Raw genomic sequence first — 27,001 nt, forward strand, 5'->3', positions numbered from 1 at the left:
TAAGTAACTATTCTCTACAGCAGGAAAATGAATTGTTATAATAAGGATAAAAACGAAGGTGACCGTTTTTAAGGAGTTAATTATAATTTAATAAGAAAATTCATTTGAAGAGAAGAGCTCAGTCTCTGGACTTCAGTTACCTAAAATGCCACGGTATTTTCTTTTATGGGAAATGCTGGTCCAATAACCTTGATTCACGTGTTAAATAAAAACAAATGACGCAATTATATTTAGAAACATTTTTTTCCCTAATGTAAAACATAGCCCTGAAGATCTGAAACTATTTAGTTAGCCTGCTTTTGACCGGAACTAATCAGCTGTAAGAAAAAAAATTAAAAATAAAAATAGGTTACAACACATTAAATATCCTCTCTCTGCCACCTTACACTTTTTGGTGCTAAAACATATGCTCTGCCACCTGCAGATAAAAGTCACACACTGAGAGTGTATATTCTGACAAGAATTACTAGTTTCAAGCATGCCTAGTGATTTTGGACAGTAGCACTTAAGAAACCTTCAATCTGGCAGTTTTATCACTGCACATTTTCCAAAGCATTCCTACAGTCTAAAGTTGTACAAGTGTTGGGATCTGACCTTTAGGAGAAAACAAAATAAAATGAAACAAAAAGGATCCCAGGGCCACATTGATCCAACTTGCTCTAATTTTTTTTTTTTTTTTGGTCTGATACATACCTCTTTTATTTTTTGCCCATTTATTTTGCACCTCAATGACAAGGGTGACTTGGATTTTTGTACCTTCTGACAGAGTAAAACTCTACTGAAAGATCAAGACAACTTCCATTCCTAGGCATACTGGAAAATCTCTCAGAGGAGTTAAAAATTATTGTTGCTCCACAGGAATTTAGATTCCTATTTTTATATTTCCTTTATCCTTGCTTTACTTTTCTATTTTACCTTATTCTGCAATTATGTATTGACTGTTTCACCTTGCTCCAAAAAGGGTTATGGTTTACAAAAAAGAACCCAGGCAGGATTTCCAGTGATGGCAGGTGAAGAGGCTGGCAAATCTCGAATACAGCTATAAAAGTCAACAGAATTGTCAAGTATAACCATCTCAGCACTCCAGAAATCAACCAAAGGCATTTCAATCAACCAAAGTGGTGCTTCTTGAAAAACTGCTGAACTACAGGTCAGAACAGTGACAATCTGTGGCGGGCAGCTCGGAATGGAGAGTAATGCTTCCAGGGTGGGACTGGCTATGAAAACCCACAGCTTCGCTGCTACAGGGCCTGACTTCGATTTGGAGTAGGAGAAAAACTCCTGTGCAATGGTATTATCAGTAAATAAAGAAAACTTGGTGGGGAATTAACCTCAAGAACCTATGGCCCTGCCAAATTGAAGTTGTGATCTCACTTGGGGTCAGCAACAGACCAGTGGACTAGCTAGAGATCTGAGAGGGAGATCCTAGAAGTGAGAGAGCCATCGAGAGACCAGATTTAATCCCTGGCACATCCCTCCTTTCTGGAAAGCTGAGTGCTGGCACAGAAGTCCCAGGAAAGCCTTGTCGAAAATAAAAGTTGGGGCAAGACTTGAAAACTGCATGAACTTTGAATACACTCTGCAACTCACACACTCAACTATCCACAGAGCCTTACTGGCTTGGGATGATTGAGCAAAAAACTATGACCATTAAACTATGCAGCAAAGGGTCCATCTCTAAGAAGCAAGTCTAACAGAAAACAAAAATAAGAATTAAAAAAATCCAGGTATCAGCAGGTATATACTGAAGGGGAGAGAGATTCTGCAGATTAAGTTCAGAACAAGTTTCTACTACAAACAAAACACAATGAAACAAAAACAAATGAACAAACAAAAAACAGCAGCAACAACAATCCTTAAAACAAACAAACAAAAAAACCTACAGCTTTTCTTACCACTCCTATTAAATATAGTACAGGAGGTTACAGCCAGTGTAGTAAAGCAAGAAAAGAAATTATTGGCATGAGTATTGGAAAGGAAGACATAAACTGTCTTTATTCATGGATGATATCCTCCTGTATTAGAAAATTCTAGGGGTGCCTGGGTGGCTCAGTCAGTTAAGCATCCAACTCTTGATCTCAGCTCAGGTTGTGATCTCAGGGTCCTGAGTTCAAGCCCTGCGTTGGGTTCCAAGAAAAATTCTAGAACTAATAAGTTTTATCTAGGTTGAAGAACACAAAATCAATTTGTAAAAGTCAGTTTTAATTCTTATACTAGCAATAAATAATTTGAAAATGACATTAAGAATTCTACTCACAATATCATTACAAAAGACCACATATTGTTTGATTCCTTTTATATGATATTTACATTGAAGGCAAATATATGGAGACAGTAGACCACTAGTTGTCTGGGGCTGTAGGTGGAAGCAACAAATGGACACAAATAAACTTTTTGGGGTGATGGAAATATTCTAAAGTTGGATTGTGGTGATGACTGCACAATCACAAATTAGGTAAAAATGATTCAACTGTATATTTACGATGAAGTTATTTTACAGTATGTTAATGGTACTTCACTAATGATATTAAAAAAATAAATACACTATAAAATTATATGAAGGCCCTTGAAGAAGTCAAGGCAAAAGCAAAAATGGGTGAGAAAATAATGAATGGATGTGTTTAGTCCTATTGAGTTGCTACTGATGCGATGCAAATTTAGGCTTACTCCTCCCAATGGTGAAGGCTAGGAGGGGAATAAATGGGGATGTCAGTGGCTCCCAAACTTGGGAAACCACTGGGAATTACCTGGGGATCTTTCGAAAAGGCTGATGCGTGGCTCCCACCCTAGACATTTTGATTGTACTGTAATAGGAGAGAGGCCCTGGTTGCTTAAGTAATGCTCTATGGAGCAAAGTTTGGGAACCACTGGAATAAAATACTATAAAATTTTCATTGACCGTTAAGATAAAGAGAAATAATTATTTGGGGAAAAACACAGTTCAGGAAAGGATTTCTCCTATACGTCCTCCTAAGACAGGACCTCATAAGATGTAATGAGTTCTGCCTCTAAATCAGCCACCCCCCAGCCCATGGTGGGTCCTCAGTGTGTTATAGGGGTGCAGAGACAGTGATGCTTTAGTCTGCGGGGCAGCCAAGGGGACCAGGGGCAGCTGTAGCAGCTGTGCCTGAACCCTCCAGCCTTGAGCAGTCTCCTCCATCCACACCAGAAGACTCAACAAGCATCATACTTGTGTAGCATGTGCCATATCATAAAAAGCAGATCATCTGAAAAACACCTACAGCAGCAGCAATAGGGACATTGATTTTTTTAGGATTTTACTTATTAATTTATTTGAGAGAGACAGAGGAGAGAGGTCACAAGCAGGGAGAGGGGCAGAGGGCAAAAGAGAGGCAGACTCCTTGCTGAGGGAGCCCAATATGCGGCTCAATCCCAGGACCCCGAGATGATGACCTGAGTGAAGTCAGACGCTTAACTGACTGAGCCACCCTGGTGCCCCTGGGGATGTTTATATAATAGTTTCCTTCAATAAGCTGATTACAAACCAGAGAAAATGGTTCAGTTAAAACATTTCTGTGAGGGGCCCAAAGTGTCCAGTTATCTGCTCTCTGGCTTCACTTATCCCACAGTATCATATGTGGCTGCAAAACTTACGGAACTCCTTCTGGGTGGCTCTTAGGTTAACGAATTTAAGTTACTTATGAATGAGGCCACCTTTATTCACCATGAGGCCGTTTACCCAAAGGAGCTGGCTGGGCTGCCCACCTAATGCTACTCAGTGCCTCAGAGCCTGGGTGGCTCAGTGGGTTAAGCCTCTGCCTTTGGCTGAGGTCATGATCTCAGGGTCCTGGGATTGAGCCTGCTTCAGCTCTCTGCTCAGCGGGGAGCCTGTCACTCCCCCCAAACCCCACCCCTGCCTCTCTGCCTACTTGTGATCTCTCTCTCTGCCAAATAGATGCGTAAAATCTTAAACACACACACACACACACACACACCCCAAAACTGTGAAAGGCCCACAGCGTTCAGATCTCAGGTCTATTTCTTTACATATGGTTTTTAAGCTTACTATAAGCACAACATAAACTATACTGTGTACTGTAAGCATGTAAGCATATTCATAATATTTATGAGAAACTGACCTTGGATTTAAAAAGAAAATAGTTCATCTTTAGTCCAAACCTTCCCCTCCCACTCTATTTTAAGTTAATTCCACACAGAGTAACTGATTATAATGTGTGTCCCTGGGGAGCATTAAGATTCTACCCTTCAGAATTTATTCAAGGCATGAAATTTCAAGTGAAATTGCTGGTACAGAGGTTTGGAATATGGGGTATGGCTTATGGCTCCGTATATTCTCCTGGTCACCTGCAACCCTTGCTCAGGAGAATATTCCAAGCAGAGTTTTCCCCGCAAATAAGACTTTGAGGAGATAGCCTTGATAAGTACATTAGTCAATCTTTATGGTTCTCTACCCCATTAGTCACATCACTACCCTAGAGTTAAATCATCTTACATATTAATTTCCCATATGACACATCAGATTCTTGCATCAAGAGCTCCTGCTTTAAATCAAAAACTTAGTTCTTGCCCATGTAACCACAATATCCCGTTTAACTATAAAGAAATTCCATTCTTCCCCTAATGAATTTTTACTATCTATAAAAACGAACCAAGAGGATTTTATTCTACATATATGAATATTGCAACCACTTCTGTTTACTCTGAGAATGAAAGAATGAAACTGTAAGAATATACTTGTATTTCTAATACATATATGTATAATCAAAAGAGGATTTCAGAGAAAAGTATAAATGTGAGGACAGGAAAAAGGAAAAGGCAGTACATGAATATTCAGCACTTATGATAAAACGTCAGCAGAAACTAGAGCTTAACATTTTTTTAAAGTACCCTTACATCTCTTTATTAATTTAAACTTTATCACAAATACATAACTGCATTCTGCTGCAATCCCCTTAAGTCGTCTTGTTAAATTTTGTCACAACATGTGTTACTGTAGTTCTACACTTTTACCTTTGCACTTTGTAGTATGTAGCAGAGCAACATAATTAACCACTGCTAGGTAGTGTTTACGTTAGTTCTCAAAAGGTTAAGAAGCTGATTATAGCTAAAATCAGCTTTGCCTGAGGCTTCAGGGGCTCTGTGTAATCAAATTAGACAAGCAGGGCACAGTGTCACCTAACACAAACCAGTGGCACTTTCTTCTTTGCTCTGACCCTCCCCCCCCCCCTTTTATTAGGGGAACAACTCATGCTTTGTGCTTTTACCAGATAATTTAAAAAGACTTGTTTCTAATAAATTTGGCATGCAATCTCATAAGATATCCACCTGTTTAAAAGTAATGAGAAGTAGAGCAAATTTAAAAAAAAAAAAAAAGGCTGATAAAAAATGTTGATAAAAGAAATCCAAATTTGGGGAGATTGAGATGTTATACAGAAAGTGTCTTCCTAAAAGGCAGGTGACAACAATGATCATATATACATGATATTAAGGATGTCTCCCAGATTTAGACAGACTGTCAGCTTTGTTCTACAGAAAACCACACAATGGTTTATCTGCTTCCAAGAGAACTCAGAGAACCTTATAAACCTGATAGATAAAGCACTGGCATTTCTGAGAAACCATGGCTAAACCACTCTGCTGAGTTACCGCTCCTCCTCCCTCCATCTCTACTCTTTGAAGTCAGGCAAGGTGAACTGTATAATGGACGAACTTAAGGAAGGGGTTTCATAAGGTAAGGAGAAGAGCAATGAGCCCTAGTTCACAAACTCCTTTTCCACACGGTTCTATATTTAAATGCGGTAAGACGAATTAGAAAAATCCAAATCCTTGCTGCCTTTGAGCCTAAAGAGAACAAAAGCATGAACACTAAAGAGATATTAAAAAAGAGAGGAATGGAAAGTGTAAATAAAAATCTAGAATCTCATTCTTAACAAAATCTGTGAATCATTATTAAAACAATAAGTAACACTTGTTACATCTTTGTCTTTTTTACATTTGACTATGAACTTTCAGTTCAAATCCTACATATTTATTACTTTGCTTGAAACACATAAACAAAATGAATGTAAACATCCTACAAATGAGTGAGCAGGATAAAATGAATTTTGCTAATGATTTATTCTGGGCAATAAAATAAAGACTTGTTATTTTAATTGATTAAGTCGTAAAGAGTTCCTGGAGAAGTCAAATCTTGCTATTTGCACAGTCAGACAATTTCTGCTAATCCAGCAGTACTTAACAAATTCACATGTGGTTAGCTTGTCTTGCCATAGCTGTATATCACATTTCTGTGCTGCAAGCTGTGCAAAAAAAAATCAATATGCCAAGTTTAACAAAAGGACAGGAAACATGATGTTCTCCTATATTTTCAATGAACCTCAAATGACTCTGCTGTTCATACTCAGTGCAATTTATGGCAGAGAAATGTATTCTTCAATGAAAAAAAATCTACAATGGAATGGATTATATAAATTCAGAGCCGAAGTTCCGCCTTATTCCATAATAACAATTTATTTAGAGGATTCTGGCATTTTTGCTTCAATGTGCCCAGTACAATCAGCCATTCATGAGGCAGTTTTTTTTTTTTTTTAATAAAGGTTAAAGTAAATTCTGTAGACCAAAGAAATATATACTATTTATAGTAATAGCTTGATATATGTATTTAATTTAGGTTTTGGAGACTTTTTGGAATGTCTCCTTTCACATGTGAAACACAGGATGAGATCTTATCTATTGAGCAACTGCTTTAAATTATAACATTTTAAGGAAAAAAAAAATCCCAATGGATCCCTAGAGACTGCATTGGTTAATTGATTCTAGATTTTTACGTCTTCTTTTACTACTGCAGAAGTAGAAGGAGATTGGTAGGAAAATGTTGAGAATAAAGTAGGAGTGGTCATGACCAGTGGGTCAGCACAGAGCAGTGCTCTCCTGCCTTCTTAACTCAGTGATGTGGAACTAAGTGTGGCAAAAACAACCAGAAACTTGGACTTCAGCCAAAGGATTCAGAACTGTTGCCACAGTGTTTTTGTTGTTGTTGTTGTTGTTGTTGTTGTTGTTAAGGAGAGAATTAGTTTTAGGAATCATAAAAAATGCCAAACACATAGAAAAATAACAAGGCTCAACAACCCACAGAGAAATTCACATATGAAAAATTCTTTGGTAATTTATTTTCATTCCAAAAGCAGTAGTGAATGAATTAATGGCACTGAGCTGGGGAGAGCATGTCAGTGATCAGTAATGAAGGTATAAACTGTTACAGAAAACACATTCAGACAATTACACTTATTTCTAACTTTCAAATTAATGTATTATTTAGAAAATAATCTTCATTCGTAGATAAATATACCATTTGAAAGAGGATAGGCATAAAGTTCCCAACCAGAAAATAACAATATAATGATCTTAAGTGTTAAATAATACTAATGTTGTTATAAATGATCATTTCCATATATAGTTGACTCTTGAACAACATGGGGGTTAGGGGTACCATTCTCCTGCACGTTCAAAATCTACATGTAACTTTTGACTTCCCCAAAACTTACGAATAGCCTACTGTTGACCGGAAGTCTTACTGATAACAGAAACAGTGAACGACACATATTTTGTATGTTAAATGTATTACATACTGTATTCTTACAATATAATAAGCTAGAGAAGAGAAAAAGTTACTAAGAAATCATAAGAGAAAGAAATACATTTATAGTAGTGTACTCTTTTTATGGAAAAAATACATGTATATGTGCACCCATGAAGTTCAAACACCTATCGTTCAAGACTCAATTGTAATTCATATTCTTATTTCAAAATAGAGTATGAAACGTGGCTCAAAAGAGTAATGTTTTTATATGGATATTCAGGAAACCCAGAATGCCAGAGCTTGGGGGAAAAAAATTATACCAAGGCATACAAATCATAATTTGTGTATTAAAGTAGACTCTTTAAAATCTGCAACCACAATTAGTAGTCAAATACAGTGGCCAGTTAGTTGTGTGGTCCTGATATATACATAATCTATTCCCAGGAAATGACAGAGTTAACATTTTTGGAAAGCACTTAACTGTTTTAACAACAGCAAAAAATTAAGTTAAGAGGTAAACATGTTGCTTCTGGGGAGTAAAACCACCTTAACATGTTACTGATTTTAGGTTTTAATGGCAATTCAAATTATTTTTCTACATTTTTAATCTTTGTAGATTTTATACTTTCTAGCTTCTTCTCATCTCTCTAAAGGCTCTTTGGTAGTACCTTTCTACTTTCACTAGAAAACATCTATGTGTTAATGAGATTTCCCTATCGTTTTATTGCCAATAAATGAAACCTCCAGATTCACTTCTGATATAGATGCCTGTTCTCTGCTCTTGAGGCAACATCGCCGATTCTCTCCTGGAGGCCTTTTTTATACGTCTAATCATAAACTCAAATGGAGGGGTCCGCCTTCATTTTTCTCAGCACTACTTAATTTCTCCAGCGTCGCTCGTATCTTCACATCTTATCTGTCCACACAGGAGATTTCCCCATAATTTTTATACACCTCAAAATGTTGGAAACTTCACAAAATTACCCTGACTTTTCTATCATGACTATTATCTACAAGGCAGAGTAAACCAGGTGTTGTAAGCTGAAACATTAAGTGTGTTTGAACTCTCAGGCCACGAAGCGTGTATTTAATTTGATCTGAATTAGGCCTCTGGAAGAGAATCTCAGAGCCAGAAAGGATCATGAAAATTATTTCCTAACTAATGCTAAAACGATGAGAGATCCAGAGAAGTTCAACATCTGCCCCAAAGCCACATACTGGTTTGTGATTCTCACCATTCTCTACTCATGCTATGCTTTTTGTAGTCCCCAATTATTATACTCTTCAAAGCACAACTGGGGGGAACCATCAACTGATACATTTCCTACAGGTAATACTTCTACCACTTTCAATCAACATATCCCTTCTGGTTCTACTGTTAAATCTTCAATGCACTTTTTCACCCTATCTTAGTGTGACTCCAGGATCTTGTTCTAACGTGTGTAAATGCTATCTTGGACGCAAGCCGCTGTGGCCACGTTATCACCTTGCAGAAGGTTCTTATTAAATATCCTTCCTAAGGCAAATGGAACCTGTCAAGAAGTCCATCTACTATCCATCTCAAATACAGTAAAATCTGAACTTCTAATTTTCCTACCTGTTTTGTTCTTTCCCTTTAAGTAATGCAGATATAAAATCCTTGGCTTCTATTTTAGCACCCTAAAATCCATTTGGGTTCCCACTCTTTATAAAAGCTCCCTTTCTCATTTTTCTTATGCTCACTTTTCTGAACATTTTAGAGTAGGTTTCTTTCTCCCCCAACCTTCAACACTAGAAGAGAAGTGATTATTTTGTTGTTTAGCCTTATCTACCTAGGCCATCGTGCCTTTCCCCTTCCAAGTCTTTTTAAGATACCCATTTATGAATCTTTCTTTGTAAAATCCATCTAATTACTGGACTGCAGTCAGCAGCCACATGCTATTGCTATCACTTACTTTTCAACTTCATTTCCTCACATCCTTTAATTTTAAAACACAGAACGTTAGGATTGCAATAGACATCAAAGATTATTTCATCTAATTTCTACCAAAGGTAAGAATTCTCTCTATCAAATTTACGAAAAGTGGCTATCAAGCCTTTACCCAAATGCTTCAAAAGACAGAAAGCTCACTAGTTCATAAGGCAGCCCATTCCATGTCTGACACAATATAATCATTATATTGAGCCTATTTAATGTCCATAATCCACAATCAAAGCCTTTGTCATAAAGTATTCAGAACACCATTTATGATTTGGGTTTGAGAACAGCTGAATCATTAAAACTTACTTGGTGCCACAACTTGAAGATCTGGACACTACCTACTAGATATCAAGAGCTGTGACTATTAAGAGAAAAACTGATGGGGTGCCTGGATGGCTGAGTCGGCTGAGTGTCTGACTCTTGATCTCGGCTCAGGTCATGATCTCAGGGTCACGAGATCCAGCTCTGTGATGGGCTCTGTGCTCAGCAGTGGGAAGTCTACTAGAGATTCTTTCTCTCCCTCTGCCCCACCCTCTGCATGACCTCTCTAAATAAATAAATAAATAAAATCTTAAAACAAACAAATAAACCAACCCAATCTTCAGCTTATACTAGTTCTACAGTTCTCAAGAAACTGGCCTGTGTAATATTTTTGTAACTTGTAACTAATATTTTGTTACGAGTATGGGACAAGCTCAAACATTAAAGTTAATATTAAAATTAATTAAAATATTAATTTTCACATAGTCAGGAAACTGTATATCTGTGAAACTCTATTTCTGTCACTAGAGAAAGCATGTGTTTCCAAAAATTATACTTCAGGCATTCTAATGGACAACGAATATTTTATTTCATTTCTTTTAACTTCAGTGATTTACAGGGCCAACTACCAGACTCATCTTTTAACTTTTCATTTTGTGATGCCTAATTAAAGTGGAAGGTGTATACACAATCTTACCTACATGTGGATATTAGACTTTTAAAACACATATAGTGAAGAACATAGTGTGAACAGCACCCAGGACCCTGTGGTAAAAGGCATAATTTTTGGAAAAGTTGAATGAATGAGTGAGTGAGTGAATGAATAATAAACATGGCCTATTTTGCAATGGGGAAATCTTGAAGTTAAGCTAATATGTGCCCCTGCTGCCCCGACTGGTTTCTGAGATTGGTTTAAGGAGCAGTTTTTAGTTTGATAGGTTTGAAAAAGGGGAAGGCGGGAAGCAGGGGGTGGAACCTCGAGTGGCAGCTCTCTCTAAGATGAACTGCTACTTGGGAGAGGTGGCCGAGTATGGTACCAGCTGGGAACTATAAGTGCTACAGGCTTTGAAGTCAGTTCAGCTTTGATGTCCTCCTCTCATAGTTAATCGTAAGATAGTACGGAAGAGGGAAAAAATAAGACTTTCCAATACTGCCCTTGGTGTCATTGCTCAAGAAATCCTAGCATGAAAAGACTGGCGTCTGTGTGAACTTTAAGTAGCATCAGCCTGTTCTTTAATTCTAAACAGTTTTAAATTATTGATACAATACTTAAACTTGTTAGTCTGGGGAAAAAGTTGTTAGTTTGGGGCAAGCACGGGGATAAGCGAAAGCGAAAACATTCTTTTTTTTTTCTTTGAAGATTTTATTTACTTATTTGTCGGGGAGACAGAGAGTGAGAGAGTGCATAAGCAGTGGGAGCAGCAGGCACAGGGAGAATCAAGCTGCTTCCCGCTGAGCAGGGAGCCCGATGTAGGACTTGATCCCAGCATCCTGGGATCATGACCTGAGCCGAAGGCAGATGCTTAACCCACTGAGCCACCCAGGCATCCCCAGCAAAAACATTCTTAAATTTGTGATTAGAACATATGACTCAGTCCATAAGAACAAACATATTAATGATGATTTGGGATTGTCACTATGCTAACTACTGCTTAGATGGAGTTACACATATGTGATTCCCAACCACGAGGAACTGCACCATCTGACCACGATAACCCTTCCTGGCAGGAACCTCAGATGTCATCTAGTCCCGAGACCGAAGTCCAGAGAAGCTGGTTGGTTTTAGAAACAAAAGATGAAACTACCATGTACACACATACATATACATAAATAAAATAAATGACAACCAATAGATAGCATGTAGAAATAGAGGGATATGAGTATCTTGTGATTTCCTGACTAGAAGGAAAAATATGAGAATTTCACATTGACACAGAACATTGTTTACTTAATTTCATTCATTTGTATAATACTTTTATGTATTTTGCCATATATACAAAGCACTGTTACTATGAAGATATCTTTAAATTTCTTTAAATCAATTCACTTTTTCTCTTTGCCTAGTCCTAAGCTGTCATTCAATGGGTTTCGTTGTGTTATTCATACCTTTTCTAATATATGTTAGAACAAACGTAATTACTAAATTAAAAAAAAAAGGTTTGTCTGTGAGCTACTAGAAGTATGCATATAAAACACTAAGACAGAGGACTCAAGGGAAAAATATATCCTAATTATTTCTTGCAGTACTTAAATGAGAACTATGATTAAGTCTACACATTCCTTTTTTTTTTTTAAATGCATTATGTTCAATTAGCCAACATATAGTACATTCTTTAAGTATTTAGATATTCACGTGATCTGGGATAACTTGAATTTTACATGTTCTTTTCTTTTTTCTTTTCTTTGGGGTCATGTGGTTTAATGCCTCCCACCATAAAACTTCAGTTACTGGAAACTTCCCTAGCTTACTTCATGGATGATAAATAATCTATAGTTTAATAAAATCTATAATTACATATGATAGCAATGATAACCTGAGACCAAGATAGTGACAAAAAATTGAAAGGAAAAATGATTCCTTTTCACTCTTAATAGTGCTTGCTCTCTTAAGCTGCCTACTGCCTAAAACAAAACAAAACAAAAAAATCGCCAAAAAAAAAAAAAACCCTGAAAAACCCCACAAAACTTTCTAGTTTTTCTAAATAGAAAAGAAGTATAGAAATACAGAAATCTTACAGGCATGACTTTAATGGGAAAAGGAAAAGAACGATTAAAGTTCTATGGCATTCCTCCTGTTTATGTGTTGGTATCATGTAATGAGATGAGAAAGAATCCAAAGCCAGACACTACAAGAGAGGGGTTAACTACACCTCATGAAAACAAAAGGTCATTCCTCTGTTAAATTCTTATCCTTTAAGTGCATTTGAGTTGACTGTAAACATAAACAAAAGCCACTGGTGGGCAATTAAATTTGAAGAAGTGGCCCATAAAAAGTAGAATATTCAGTATGTATTAGAGTCAGTTACACAACATCTGATTTAATAGTTAGATTTTAAACGTTCCTCTCATAATACATGTTAAATGATCTCAACAAATCATATTCTGTACAGCAGCAAAATGACAATTTCATACAGTCTAGGGCTGGGATGACAAGCATATTAAGGCAAATTAATCTGTAAACCTCTATCTATGTTAAAAGGTTGAAGATCCTCAGACATTTGTAACAAGAACTTTAAAATGAATCTGCCATTCCCAAAGTCATCTCACTAGACAGGAAAGAGGAACTTGGCATGTGACCAATAAATTATGAGAGAGCAACACCTCAGGGTCAGAGAGCACTGATGACTGCAACCAATCTCACCAGCTAGGGCAACAGATTAAGCCAGAGGATAGGATGCCCTACAACCTTAACCTGCTAATACCTTTACATTCTTCAGAATGACCTCTATCTGCTCTTTCATATTAGTTGTTAGTTACACTAATTACAGCTTAACTGGTATTGTTGGTACCAGTTTTTCCCTCAGAAGACATGTAGAGAAAGGTTATCTCTAAGAGCTTGAAATAACTTCAGCCAAATTCTGTTGTGCACATTAGGAGCACTTACCTCCAGTTTTGAATGGGTCTTTTATAGACATCAAAGGAAAGACACTAAAAGCAATGTGTGTTTGTGGATTCTACAAAGCATTTCATATACGAAGCTGTAAAAATAAGAACAGTAACTTCTCCTGTGACTAGAACTTTAGAACAGTTTAAAACAAGGTAATTTATTTTTGTATGTTTATTTTCAACATATAGGGGCTGGTGATTTTAAATAGAAGGAGCTGGTTGTATCTTAACCATGCTAGTGAAGTAAAAATACTTAGCCCTTGAAATCCCCTCAAAATTTATGGTTTTTAAGAAAGGAATAATGAAATTTCTATCATGATCTTTTAGAACCGTTTTAAGTTCAACATTTACACTGATGTTAACCTAACATTATATGGATTGTGCATAGATTCCAAAGCCCATTTACAAAGATTCAAATACCATCTGTGAAGCTGCAGTAAATTACCCTGTAACATTAATCTTTAAACCAGGCACTAAATCAGAACAGAAACATACCAAAGAGACTTAAGGCAAGAGAGTCATAACTGAATTATCAAGATTAATGTAAATACTTTCACATTTAAGAGTTGCAGGTTCTCAATATTACACTGTTTTGACTTTGAATGAAATATATAAAATTACACCTCAACCTTAAAAATAAATTGCTAATATTTAATGACACAAGTGGTTTTTGTACATACAAAAAGAACTATGAACATGATGGCTGAATGGTGGTATTAATCAAAGTGTGCTCTGAGTTAAGAAATATGGTAACAAAATTTTGGTTTTATAAAATAGACACATCAAGAATTGACTACTAACATTACAAAAATAAACTTTGTTTTACAAAAGGGAATTTTGAAGCCAAACCTAGACTTCTTAAAAGATGTTGATTAACAGAATTTTCATGTAAATGAAACACTTCGGGGTGGAAAATGAACAAAGATAATTGGAGTATTATGTGTAATCAGATTCAAAATGCCATTGATTTTAAGATTTGCCATTATTCTATCTACCACTTTGAAAGAAAAAACAATGCCAATTAAGCCATAACCCAATGCTTTCTTACAATATTGACTGCAAGATATAGTTGTAGTTTAGGTAGTTAAAACTGCATCTTATAATCAGTGAAATACAATATTTTATAATAAACTGACCTATCAATATACTTAATGAATATGTTTGTGTGTATGTGTGAGAGCAATCTAATTTTGAAATCTAGTTACTATGTAATACTAAATAAATTTTACTGTATATAAAGCATTGAAAGGACATTGCCATATATTTTCTATCTTCTCTGAGGACAGAAGTGGAGAAAGAGCAACTGATATATTGGTGATTTCTGTTTGCTTGGGTAACTTATTGATTAACTAATATTCTTACTTTTTTCCACCAAGGATTTAAGGGAGATGACAAGAAGCTGACATACAATAAAATAGTGAAATAAGAAACAGAAAAGCAGAACTGGGGAAAAGGACAAATGCAAAGAGATTCTAAGAACTCATATTATTTCAGCCGGATATAAAAATAATTTATGAGTAGCAAGATAGGCCCTCAATTTTTACATTTTACTTTAATTTAAATAATAAGGTATAATATATTTATCTGTGAGAGTTAAGAAACAATTTTGTCATAAGTGTGTAAGACCCTGCTAATCTCAAATAATTGCTATAAAACAGAGTATTACAGTCTTTTATTTTGTGCTAAAAGATAGCTACCATATAAAGTATAACCAAGAGAGCAATTAAATACTAAAGAAAATAACCCCCCAATATCATAAGTTCTCCTTTGAAAAGATTAATTTGATTGTAACAATGGCTAAAGTAGGATTAATATGAAGAACTAGTAGACTAAGTCTCTGTATGAGCAAATGTTAAAACTGTTTTATGGTGGGGTGCCTGGGTGGCTCAGTTGGTTAAGTGTGACTCTTGCTTTTGGCTCAGGTCATGATTTCAGGGTTGTGAGACTGAGTCCTTCGTAGGGCTCTGTGCTCAGTGAGAGTTTGCTTGGGATTCTTTCCCTCTTCCTCACCTTCCCTCTCTGCCCCTCCCGCAACTGGCACACACACTCTTTCAAATAAATAAGTCAATAAACTCTTAAAAACAAAAACAAAAACAAAAAAACAAACTGTTCTGTGGTATAGATACTGTTATGCTATCTTAGGCTATAAGTGGGTAAATGAGTGGGGACCACCCAGGACTTGAAAGTACTAGCTGGAATGAATACTTCTGCAAGTAGGCCCTCCACATAGTGGGCCACAGGTTTCATGAAGTAATTGATAAATGCGGCAAAAGGACCCAGGGCTTTGAATATTTAGGTCTATATTTCAAAATCACAAATGGGAAAACAATCTGCTGATGGATCAGTTCAAGTGTTTAAAATGTAGGATCTTCCCATATTTAGTTATCCCACATTTTCTTTTTTCTCTGCATCAGATGACATAAGCATCTGACTGTGGCATGTACATTTTCCAAGAAACTAGAGAAACTGATACAAGGACAACTATGATGGACATATCCCAAACCCTTCTTTGGGGAAGCTCTCCTCTTCGATTCATAGTCCTTGTCGGACCAAAAATTACAATGTCATGCTCAGCTCCAAAGCCTTCAAGACATGGCTAGCCCGGGCTCACCAGTCACAGCCAGTCCTATTGTTTAGTCTCTCTGGCTTCAGTGACTAGTTCATGGATCATCATAGTACCCAAGCAGGGCCAATAAGTTTTCACTAACATTCTTATCTGAATGATAGATGTGTTTTTATCTATGCTCCCTGTACTGGGTGAAGAAAGCCCTGTTTCAGGAAGGAAAAAATGAGGCCAATAGGCAAAGGAAAATAGAGAAGAAGATGGAGAGAGTTTTTTTTTTTTTTTAAAGATTTTATTTATTTATTTGACAGGCAGAGATCACAAGCAGGCAGAGAGAGAGAAGGGGAAGCAGGCTCCCTGCCGAGCAGAGAGCCTGATATGGGGCTTGATATGGGGCTCAATATGGGGCTCGATATGGGGCTCAATCCCAGGACCCTGAGATCATCACCTGAGCTGAAAGCAGAGGCTTTAACCCACTGAGCCACTCAGGCGCCCCTGGAGAGACAGTCTTAATGGCAGAGTTTGAGCCCCAATATCTAGTAGTACCAGAAGTAAATCTATCCCTGGGTTTTTCCATTTACATGAATCAATAAATTACTTTTGTTTGTAAACAATTTGAATTGGAGTGATACAACTTATAATGAAGAAAGTCTATACTAACACAGTAATTTAAGAGAGTAGATTGTAGTCTCTTTTTTTCAACTTCTATAAAATGTAACACTGATATTCACGTGTACATATTTGAATTTGTGTGTACGAATCTGAATCTGTGAAATAAATATATGGTAAATTTTAATAGTGGCATTTAAAAAATGTTAATAATGTGTTTAAGGGCAAGAACGGTTTCTAAAATGGGTAAGTAATCCAAAATAATTCACATTTAGTTTTTTAATATTTCAAAATAATGAAGAGAGGAGGGTAGTAGAAGAGGAGAGGGAGTTTATTCTCCTGATTATATTTTTCTAGGCACAAATAAAAGTAGCTTGCATTTGGTGAAAACATATGAGTTTTGTATTGGGGAAAAGTGGCACAGCAATGTTCTGGGAAGCAAAGGAAAGCTAGCCAAAGATGGTTTTACTACAGATAATTCCCTGAATAAACAATCCCCTCATAAACAATTGGGAGCTAGGTGCAGCTACTTTTCTTGGGTTAGAAGGCCATAGGATTGGGCAATAAATGCTTTTCCAGAATGAATTTTCATACTGCTTATACTTCAACAAGTAAACCATTTTAAAAACAGACTAGAAAATAACTGTCATCTGGCATTATGATTTGTGTGAGCTACATTCCACCTCGAGTTGAGTTATAAACAACTCCAATAAAAATATCTGTGTTCTCAGAATGACTACTTATCTTCCACTTTCTAAATATCCTTATTAAACTCCCACATAGCTCACTTTTAGAAACCTTAAGTTACTAGGCTAGCTACCTCTGGCTATTCTCTGTTGGTGGTAAGGGTCTGAAAAGGCAACGGCTCAATGGAATGTACCAAACATGAGTCTGCTACCTTAAGCAGACCTCTCAAAACAACTATTTCATCATACACACTCGGGATTTTCAGAGGTAATATATATTCATAAGAAAAAGATCTATCAATGCTGCATCCTAATAGATTTCTGGCCTGTCTTCAAAACAAAATTTGTCTGCTGAAATAACTTATGCTAAAAAGTGTCACTTGGTTTTTAAAGACAAAGCATGGGTGTCAAGACACATGGGTTTATTGATGGCTCTGAAACTGGTGAGTCTGCATGATTTGGGCAAAAAAACTTAGTATTCAAATTCTACACTGATACGGAAGGAAGATTCGTTTTAGGGCGTTTTGTAAGAATTACTATACGAATGAAAACATTTCAATATTCATGGATGGAAGCAATACTAACTAATAACTAAATAATAACTAATAACTAATAATAACTAATAACTAAAGATCTATAAGTGCATTTTTTTTTTTTTTTTTACAAAAAAGACCATTATGAAGCAGTGCATTGTTCTTTATGCCTTGCTAAGTACTTTTCCATGATTTTTATGAGGATTTTTTGGGGGAAGTTCTAAGAATGACTCTATATGGGAGTACAGCAATCGTTTTTATTTCATATGAGAATAAAGCACAGATGGATTAATTATTTATCTTAAGTAAATTGTGTGGTATGCAAACTTAGGTACCTATTTGATCGTCAGTACTATGGCAGAGAGAGTATAACAGTGTTCCAAGATAGCCAACTGTGGTTCCTAATCAAATGTATTTTGGCAAACAAAGGAAACTAGGCTACTACTTAACACACTGTCTTTGGTGCCTGATGGTTTTTTCAATAACCAAAACCTTTCCAGTGTTTATGATATTGCAAAAAACTTAAAGGAAACAGCTTTTTACCAAAAGTCTGGTGGAGGCAATTGACTCCAACTGACAAACAGACCAGTGGATTTGCTGATTATTAATTTCTGTAGATTTGCTGATCCATAGTGCCAAGGCAGACCATCAGTAAGCTTTACGTTAGTACTAAATTATTCTAGTTCCCAGAAGAAAGGCCATCAGAAGCTCAGATCTCAGCATTAAAACTTAGGCTATTTGTCATCAGTCATTATAGAAACCAGCCATACAAAGAATATTTTTTTTGTCTTAACTAACAACACCAACAATAACACTATAATTAAAGAAATTATCTATTGTGTTGTTCATTGTCTCCTCAAGAACGATATATAAATCTTTAAATTTAAATGTTAAGAAAATATCCTGGGAAAGATACTCCATGCTCATGGATTTGAAAAGCAAATATTGTTAAAATGTCCATAGTACCCAAAATGATCTACGAATTTAATGCAATCCCCATCAAAACACCAACAGCATTTCTCACAGAACTAGAACAAACAATCTCAAAATTTATATGGAACCACAAAGACCCAAACATCCAAAGAAATCCTGAGAAAGAAAATCACAACTCCAGAATCTGGGTTATACTACAAAACTGTAGAACTCAGAATAGTATGGTACTAGTGTAAAAAGAGACACATAGATCAAAAGAACAGTATAGAAAGCCCAGAAACAAACCCATGACTCTATGGTAAATTAATCTTTGACAGAGAAGGCAAGGACATGCAATGGGAAAAAGTCTCTTCAATAAATAGTGTTGGGAAAACTGGACAGATACATGCAAAAGAATGAAACTGGACCACTTTCTTTCACCATACACAAAAATTAACTCAAAATGGATTAAAGACCTGAACGTGAGGCCTGAAACTATAAAAATCCTAGAAGAGAACACAGGCAGTAATTTCTCTGATACCAGCTATAGCAACATCTTTCCAGGTATGTCTGAGGAAGGGAAACAAAAGCAAAAATAAACTCTTGGGACATCATAAAAATAAAAAGCTTCTGCACAGCAAATGAAACATTTAACAAAACTAAAAGACAACCTACTGAATGGGAGAAGATATTTGCAAATGACATGTTCGATAAAGGGCTAGTATCCAAAATCTATAAAGAACTTATAAAACACAAGAGCCCCCCAAATAATCCAATTTAAAAATGGGCAGAAGAAATGAGCAGACATTCCTCTAAAATGTCATTTGGATGGTGAGCAGACACATGAAAAGATGCTCAGTATCACTCAATATCACAAATCAAAACCATAATGATATATCACTTTATATCTGTCAGAATGACTAAACTCAAAAACACAAGAAACAATTGTTGGTGAGGATATGGAGAAAAAAGTACCCTCATGGACTGTTGGTGGGAATGCAAACTGGTGTAGTCAATGTGGAAGACAATATGGAAGTTCCTCAAAAAATTAAAAGCAGAATTACCATATGAACCAGTAATTCCGCTCCTGGGTTTTTACCCAAAGAATATGAAAACACTAATTCAAAAGGATATATGCACTATTATGTTTACTGCAGCATTATTTACAAGAGCCAAATTAAGGAAGCAGCCCAAGTGCCCACTGACAGAGAAGAAATGGTATACATGCATATTTTCTAACCACACACTATGAAACTTGAAATCGACTATGAGAAAAAAAAAAATTTGGAAAGACCACAAATACATGGAGGTTAAAGAATACTCTACTAAGTAATGAGGGGGTCAACCAGGAAATTAAGGGGAAAAAAAATACAGGAAAAGAAATGAAAATGAAAATGTGATGGTCCAAAACCTTTGGGATGAAACAAAAAATGGTTCTAGGAGGGAAGTATATAGCAATAGAGGCCTACTACAAGAAGCAAGAAAAATCTCCAACACAAAACCTAACCTAACACCTAAAGGAGCCAGAAAAAGAACAATAAATGAAGCCTAAAGGCAGCAGAGGAAGGGAAATAATAAAGATTAGAGCAGCAATAATGAAATAGAAACAACAACAACAAAATAGAACAGATCAATGAAACTAGGAGCTGATTTTTCAAAATAATTAGCAAAACTGATAATCCCTAGTCAGACTTACCAAAAAGAAAAGAGAAAGGACCCAAATAAATAAAATCATTTATGAGAGGAGAGATCACAACCAATACCACAGAAATACAAACAACTATAAGGGAATATTATGAAAAGTTATATTCCAACAAGTTGGGCAATCTGGAAGAAATGCATAAATTGCTAAAAACATATAAACTACCAAAACTGAAACAGGAAGAAATAGAAAATTTGAACAGACCCATAACTAGCAAAGAAACTGAATCAGGAATCAATCTCCCACCAAAAAAAAATCCCAGGGCCAGATGGTTTCCAAGGGGAATTTTACCAAACATTTAAAGAAGAGTTAATACCTATTCTTCATAAACTGTTCCAAAAGAAAGAAATGGAAGGGAAACTTCCAAACTCATTCTACGGGGCCAGCATTACGTTGATTCCAAAACTGGACAGACCCCACTAAAAAAGAGAATTACAGGTCACTATCTCTGATGCACATGGATGTAAAAATTCTCAACAAAATACCAGCAAACTGAATTCAACAGTACCTTAAAAGAATCATTGACCACGATCGAGTAGGATTTATTCCTGGGCTGCAAGGGTGGTTCAATATATGCAAATCAGTAGTCATGAAACACATTAATAAAAAAAAAAAAAGGATAAGAACATACAATCCTCTCAACAGATGCAGGAAAAACATCTGAGAAAGTACAATATCCAGTCTTTCTTTCTCTCATTTTTTTTTTAGTTTTAGTGTATTTTTCCTCTCTGCCTTTTTAAAAAGAAATTAACATATCATGTATTATTTGACCCAGGGGTACAGATCTGTGAATCATCAGGCTTACAAACTGCAAAGCACTCACCATAGCACATACCCTCACCAATGTCCATAACCCAACCACCCTATCTCTACCCTCCCAACCCCGCAGCAATCCTCAGTTTGTTTCATGAGATTAAGAGTCTCTTATGGTTTGTCTCCCTCCTGATCCCATCTTGTTTCATTTTTTCCCTCCCTACCCTTCATGACCCCCTGCCCTGCCTCTGAAATTCCTTGTATTAGAGAGATCATATGATAATTGTCTTTCTCTGATTGACTTATTTCGCTTAGTAAGATACCCTCTAGTTTCATCCACGTCATTGTAAATGGCAAGATTTCATTTCTTTTGATGGCTGCATAGTATTCCATTGTATATATACACCACATTTTACTACCACCATATTATTCATCCTGTTGATAGACATCTGGGCTCTTTCCATAGTTTGGCTATTGTGGACATTGCTTCTATAAACATTCGGGTGCACGTGCCCCTTTGGATCACTACATTTGTAAATTTAGAAACCCTCAACAGAGTAGGGATAGAGGACACAACTCAACATCATAAAGGGATAGAGGGATAGAGAATACACCTTAACATTATAAAGACCATATATGAAAGACCCACAGCTAATATCCTCGGTAGGGAAAAACCGAAAGCTTTTCCTCTATGGTCAGGAACAAGACAGGGATGTCTACCCTCACCACTGTTATAAACACAGTACTGGAAGTCTGTACTGAAGCCTCAGCAATCAGACAACAAAAAGAAATAAAAAGCATCCAAATCAGCAAGGAAGAAGTCAAACTTTCACTATTTATAACTGACATGAACAGACATTTCTCCAAAGAAGACATCCAGACGGCCAAGAGACACATGAAAAGATGCTCAACATCACTCATCATCAGGGAAATGCAAACCAAAACAACAAAGAGATAACACCTCACATTTGTCAGAATAAAGAATACAGGAAACAAAAAACAGAATACAGGAAACAAAAGATGTTGGTGAGGATGTGGAGAAAGGGGAACCCTCTTGCACTGCTGGTGGGACTGCAAACTGGTGCAGCCACTCTGGAAAACAGTAGGAAGTTTCCTCAAAAAGTTGAAAATAGAACCACCCCATAATCCAGCAATTTGAAGTACTATGTATTTACCCAAAGGATACAAAAATACAGATTTGAAGGGGTACATGCACCCCAATGTTTATAGAAGCATTATCAACAATAGCCAAATTATGGAAAAAGTCCAAATGTCCATCAACTGATGAATGGATAAAGAAGAGGTAGTACATATATATACAATGGAATATTACTCAGCCACCAAAAAGAATGAAATCTTCCTATTTGCAACCAGGTGGATGGAACTAGAGTGTATTATGTTAAGCAAAATTAATCAGTCAGAGAAAGACAAATACTGGACAATTTCACTTGTATGTGGAATTTAAGAAACAAAACAGATGAACATAGGGGAAAGAAAAAATAGAGAGAGGCAAAGCATAAAACAGACTCTTAACTCTAGAGAACAAACTGAAGGTTGCTGGAGGGAAGGTGGGTGGGGGGATGGGCTAAACGGGTGATGGGGATTAAGGAGGGCACTTGCAATGAGCAAGTATATGCAAGTAATCAATCAGTAAGTTTTACATCTGAAACTAATATTGCACTGTATGTTAATTAACCAGAATTTAAATAAGAACCTGAAACCAGAAAGAGAGGAGTGGTATATATATGTAATGGGATATTATTCAGCTATAAAAAAGAATGAAATCTTGCCATTTGCAAAAACATGGGTGGAGCTAGGGAGTGTAACACTAAGCTAAATAAGCCAGACAGAGAAAGAAAAATACAGTATGATTTCACTCATATGTCTAATTTAAGAAACAAAAATAATGAACAAAGGAAGAAAGAGACAAACCAAAAAACACTGTTTTTTAAAGAGTTTGTTTATTCATTTGACAGACAGAGAGAGAGTGAGAACAGGCAAGGGGAGTGGCAGGCAGAGGGAGGGGGAGAAACAGACTCTCTGCTGAGCAGGGAGCCCAATGGGGGCTCTGTTCCAGGACCCTGGGATCATGACGTGAGCCAAAGATAGATGCTTAATCGACTGAGCCACCCAGGTGCCCCCCAAGAAACAGATTCTTAACTACTGAGAACAAACTGGTGGTTACCAGAGGGGAGGTGAGTGGGGGAGATAGGTGAAGTAGGTGAAGGGGATTAAGAGTACACTTACGACAAGCCTGAGTAACGTATAGAATTGGTGAATCACTATACGGTACACCTGAAACTGATATAACATTGTATGTGAACTATACTGGAATAAAAATAAAAATAAAATAAAGTGTTTCTCCTAATACATTCTGGAAGATTCATGTAATCAGCTTCATGTACTGAGAACTATGTAATTTATTTGCTACGGCTGCCAGGATTTTAACCACTGCATTTAACTCTCAATTGTAGTAACTAATCACAGCCTAGATTTTTAGTCAAAACAAACTCTTTTCACTTTTTCTGTCATTCCTGACTTTTGATCATCTCCACTTAACAGCTGCTCAAGTTGTCCTGGCTCTTCCTAATGTTCCCAGATATCCCTCCGTGAGTTCTGTGCTCCTTTCTCTGTGCTGTTCTTTCGCCCATTCCTCTATCACTGGCCACCTGGTGAGATGATCACTGGCTTCCTCACTTCTCTCCTCTATTTAGACTATGTGCTCCTTGTTCTAATTCTGAATCTTCAGTGCTTGCCCCTGAACAGGTGCTTGGTAGATACTCAGTCACTGAGGGAGTATAGAGGTATAATGCTACTGCTTAGGAGAATGTGAGAACGTTCACCCTGGAGGAAGGGCAGGAGTGGGTTTGTGGGCCACAGCAAGGAAGTTGGTTAGATGGCCAAAAGCTGCTACCCTGGTTGTAATCTTTTACTAGTCACCTTTGATCTACAGAGCTTGTATTTTATGTAATGTATTTGTATGAATATTAGCACATACATGCATATGTTTTTAGAACAGTGAGACATGAAATCATTGCTCTATCTATACTTACAAAATTTAATAGTATTTGCAAGACTATGAAAATATGTGGTCAGATAATGTAATTAAATGCACATGCGTATTTGTGATTAGGACAGGTGGAGTTTTACAGGTGAGTCTTCGAATGTACATGGACAGAAACATGCTAAAGATCTAAAAGATGTTCTACTGAATACATGGAATCGTTATTGTCCTTATTAAAACAATGATAGAAAATCTATACTTGCTTTTTAGTAGAAAGTGGTATTTCATTTATATGTGATTTTATTTCAACTGCAGTATCACTGGATCAACTGTGAGAAAATATTTAAATCTCACAAATTCAAGTACCTTCTGTTTCCTAAATGTTCACATGGTGTATCTGTGTGCACAGAGAATGTTCACCAAATAAATTGTTTACTGACTAATGCAAGAAACTCAGTTTAAAAATAAAAATGATACAATTTTTTATGGAGTGTGCCATTTCTGGAAACTCAAATAAAAAGGATAAAGATTCTTTCACTTCTCATTTAAAACATAACATTTTTGTTAGTATTTTACTTAAAATTTCTTGGCCCAGAAGACAAAAATTTATGGCTTTAGATGGCTTTAGATTAACTACTCTAATGATGTGACAGAGAAACAGCAAAATATTCTTTCCTACCTATGGTGTTGGTGTGATTGCCTCTTCAGGAGAACACAATAAATTCCTGCATGATAAGTCTCTTCCCACTTCTTCTCTTTAGTTTAAATCTCAAAGGTAATACATATTTACAATCAGACGAGTACCATAAAATATGTGTGAAATGAGGTAATAATCTATAGTATTTGCATGTACTTAATGACTTATTATTACAGAATGATTTATACTTCATGTACTGAGAAAACTTACTCAGTGTCTACTTAGATTTAGCAGTAGTCTTAAAACTATTTACGAAAACAATCAGTGTCTAAATACTTGCTATCAGCTGTTTTGGCTCTGCTTTTCATAAATATAACACAATCATAACAAATTAAAGGCAAGTCACTTGACTGTCCTGTTACATTAGCTTGATGAAATTAGTGGCTGACAATGCTTAGTGGAAAGTGACAGGGCTTTCTCAATAGGTTCACAATTGAACCTATTATCAACTTTTTTTGTTTGGAGAGTAAGAATCATATCTTTATCAAAATATCCAAAATTTTCTCCTTCCTTCTTCCTTCCCTCCCTCCCTCCTTTCCTCCCTTCCTTTTTTCCTTCTTTCCTCCCTTCCTCCCTTCCCTTCTCCTCCCTTTCCCTTCCCCTTCTGTTCCCTTCCCTTCCTTTAAAACCAACCAGCACTGGAAGCAAAAAATATCCACAATTTTCATCCCAAGATAAGACCTCTCAAACTCACTGGTAAGAGTACAGTTGTTCTCCTAAAATAGATAAAAATAAGTAGCTACTGTAATTTTTCAGCCCATAAAGTTGCTGGTTGGAATGGAAGAAATATTATTTTTCCTGAAACGTCCCTGAGACAGGGGCCCTGGAATGGTGATACCACCTCAGTGAATGGCCTGGAGACAGGATACAGATCTGGGACTACTTGACTCTATGGCTACTGCTCTTTCCTTTCTATCACATCACCTCTTATTTAACTCCTTTGTAGGAAAAAAATAAACCAGTCTCTTTGCCTTCCTATATCTCCCCGACAATTCATACTGATATTTTCTCTCTACCAGGAGTGGTGGTGCTATGGGTTGAAATATGTCCTGCTGAAATTTATGTTTTGAAGGTTTGACACCCAGTATCCCAGAATGTGACCTTATTTGGAGATAGGGTCTCTACAGAGGTAATTAAATAAATGACATTATTAGGGTGGGCCCCATTCCAATATGACTGCTCTCCTTATAAAAATGGGAAATATGGATGCAGAGACATGCACAGACAGAAGATGTTATAAAAAGAGAACAAAGAGAAGATGGCCACATACAAGCCAAGGAGAGATGTCTGAAACAGATTCTCCAGCCCTCAGAAAGAACCAAACCTGCCCACCCCTGGATCTTGGACTTTGAGTCTCCAGAACTGTGAGACAATAAATTTCTGTTCCTTAAGCCACCCAATCTGTGGTACTTTGCCACAGCAGCCCCAGCAAATGAATACAGTAGGTTTTGGACCATAAAGGTAAAGGGTGTGGACATCTTATAGTAGGTATACAGGCAGAACAGGGCTACATTTGGGAGAGACAGCACATCAGAAAGGAAAGGTTAAATGGGAATCACAGTAGGAAGACCAGTGTCACCCTACTCCTTCCCTATACTTTGTCTTCTCATAGCCCCCATATTCAATCTGTGGTGCACTGTTTTGTTCTTGTTCATGGAGATTCATACAATTATTATGGGCTAGAAACAACTTCAGAGACCATATTTAACACTAGGGGTTTCAAAAAGTCTTCATCTGTATCTTTTGAGTCAAAACCCTATCATCTGTTCCTTTACCTAGTTGTCACTTGACAGCTGAAGAAATGGGACTACATAACTGTTTTCCAATTATAACAAATTTTGAGAATCATTTCCCAATATCAGAGAGTAAGGTTTCTGGCAACTGAGACTACTGTCCCTCCTTTTTCTTTTTTCTATTTATTCAGTTTTGGCTATAAATCATTGAGCACCTACTATGGGAAAGTTTCTAGGATGCAAAGGAACAATTTATGAGATAAAAATAAAGCACAGACAATGTACAGTGGCAACACAATGGAGAAAAAATTATTACTTTCTAGAGAAGGAGAGAGAAGGGGAGGGGCAGAGGGAGAGAGAGAATCTTAAGCAGACTCCATGACCAAATGGAGTTGGAGCCTGACATGGGGCTCTTTCTCAC

General features: G+C 36.6%; 1 protein-coding gene across 5 annotated transcripts in view; it reads right to left on the reverse strand.

Annotated features, from left to right (window-relative positions):
* The window catches only part of FAM172A (family with sequence similarity 172 member A), a 429,500-nt gene that overhangs the window by 89,057 nt on the left and 313,442 nt on the right, over positions 1–27,001 (reverse strand). Inside the window, exon 11 of one of the 5 annotated variants that reach the window (XM_047731575.1) lies at positions 6,091–6,281. The exons of the other annotated variants lie outside the window; for them this stretch is intronic. Coding sequence (XP_047587531.1) covers positions 6,262–6,281 — 20 coding nt within the window. The 3' untranslated portion in view covers positions 6,091–6,261. Of the gene's footprint in view, positions 1–6,090; positions 6,282–27,001 lie in introns of those variants that run through there. 5 annotated transcript variants of the gene reach the window in all.

This window comes from Lutra lutra, chromosome 5 (genome assembly GCF_902655055.1).
Source record: "Lutra lutra chromosome 5, mLutLut1.2, whole genome shotgun sequence".
Lineage (NCBI taxonomy): Eukaryota > Metazoa > Chordata > Mammalia > Carnivora > Mustelidae > Lutra > Lutra lutra.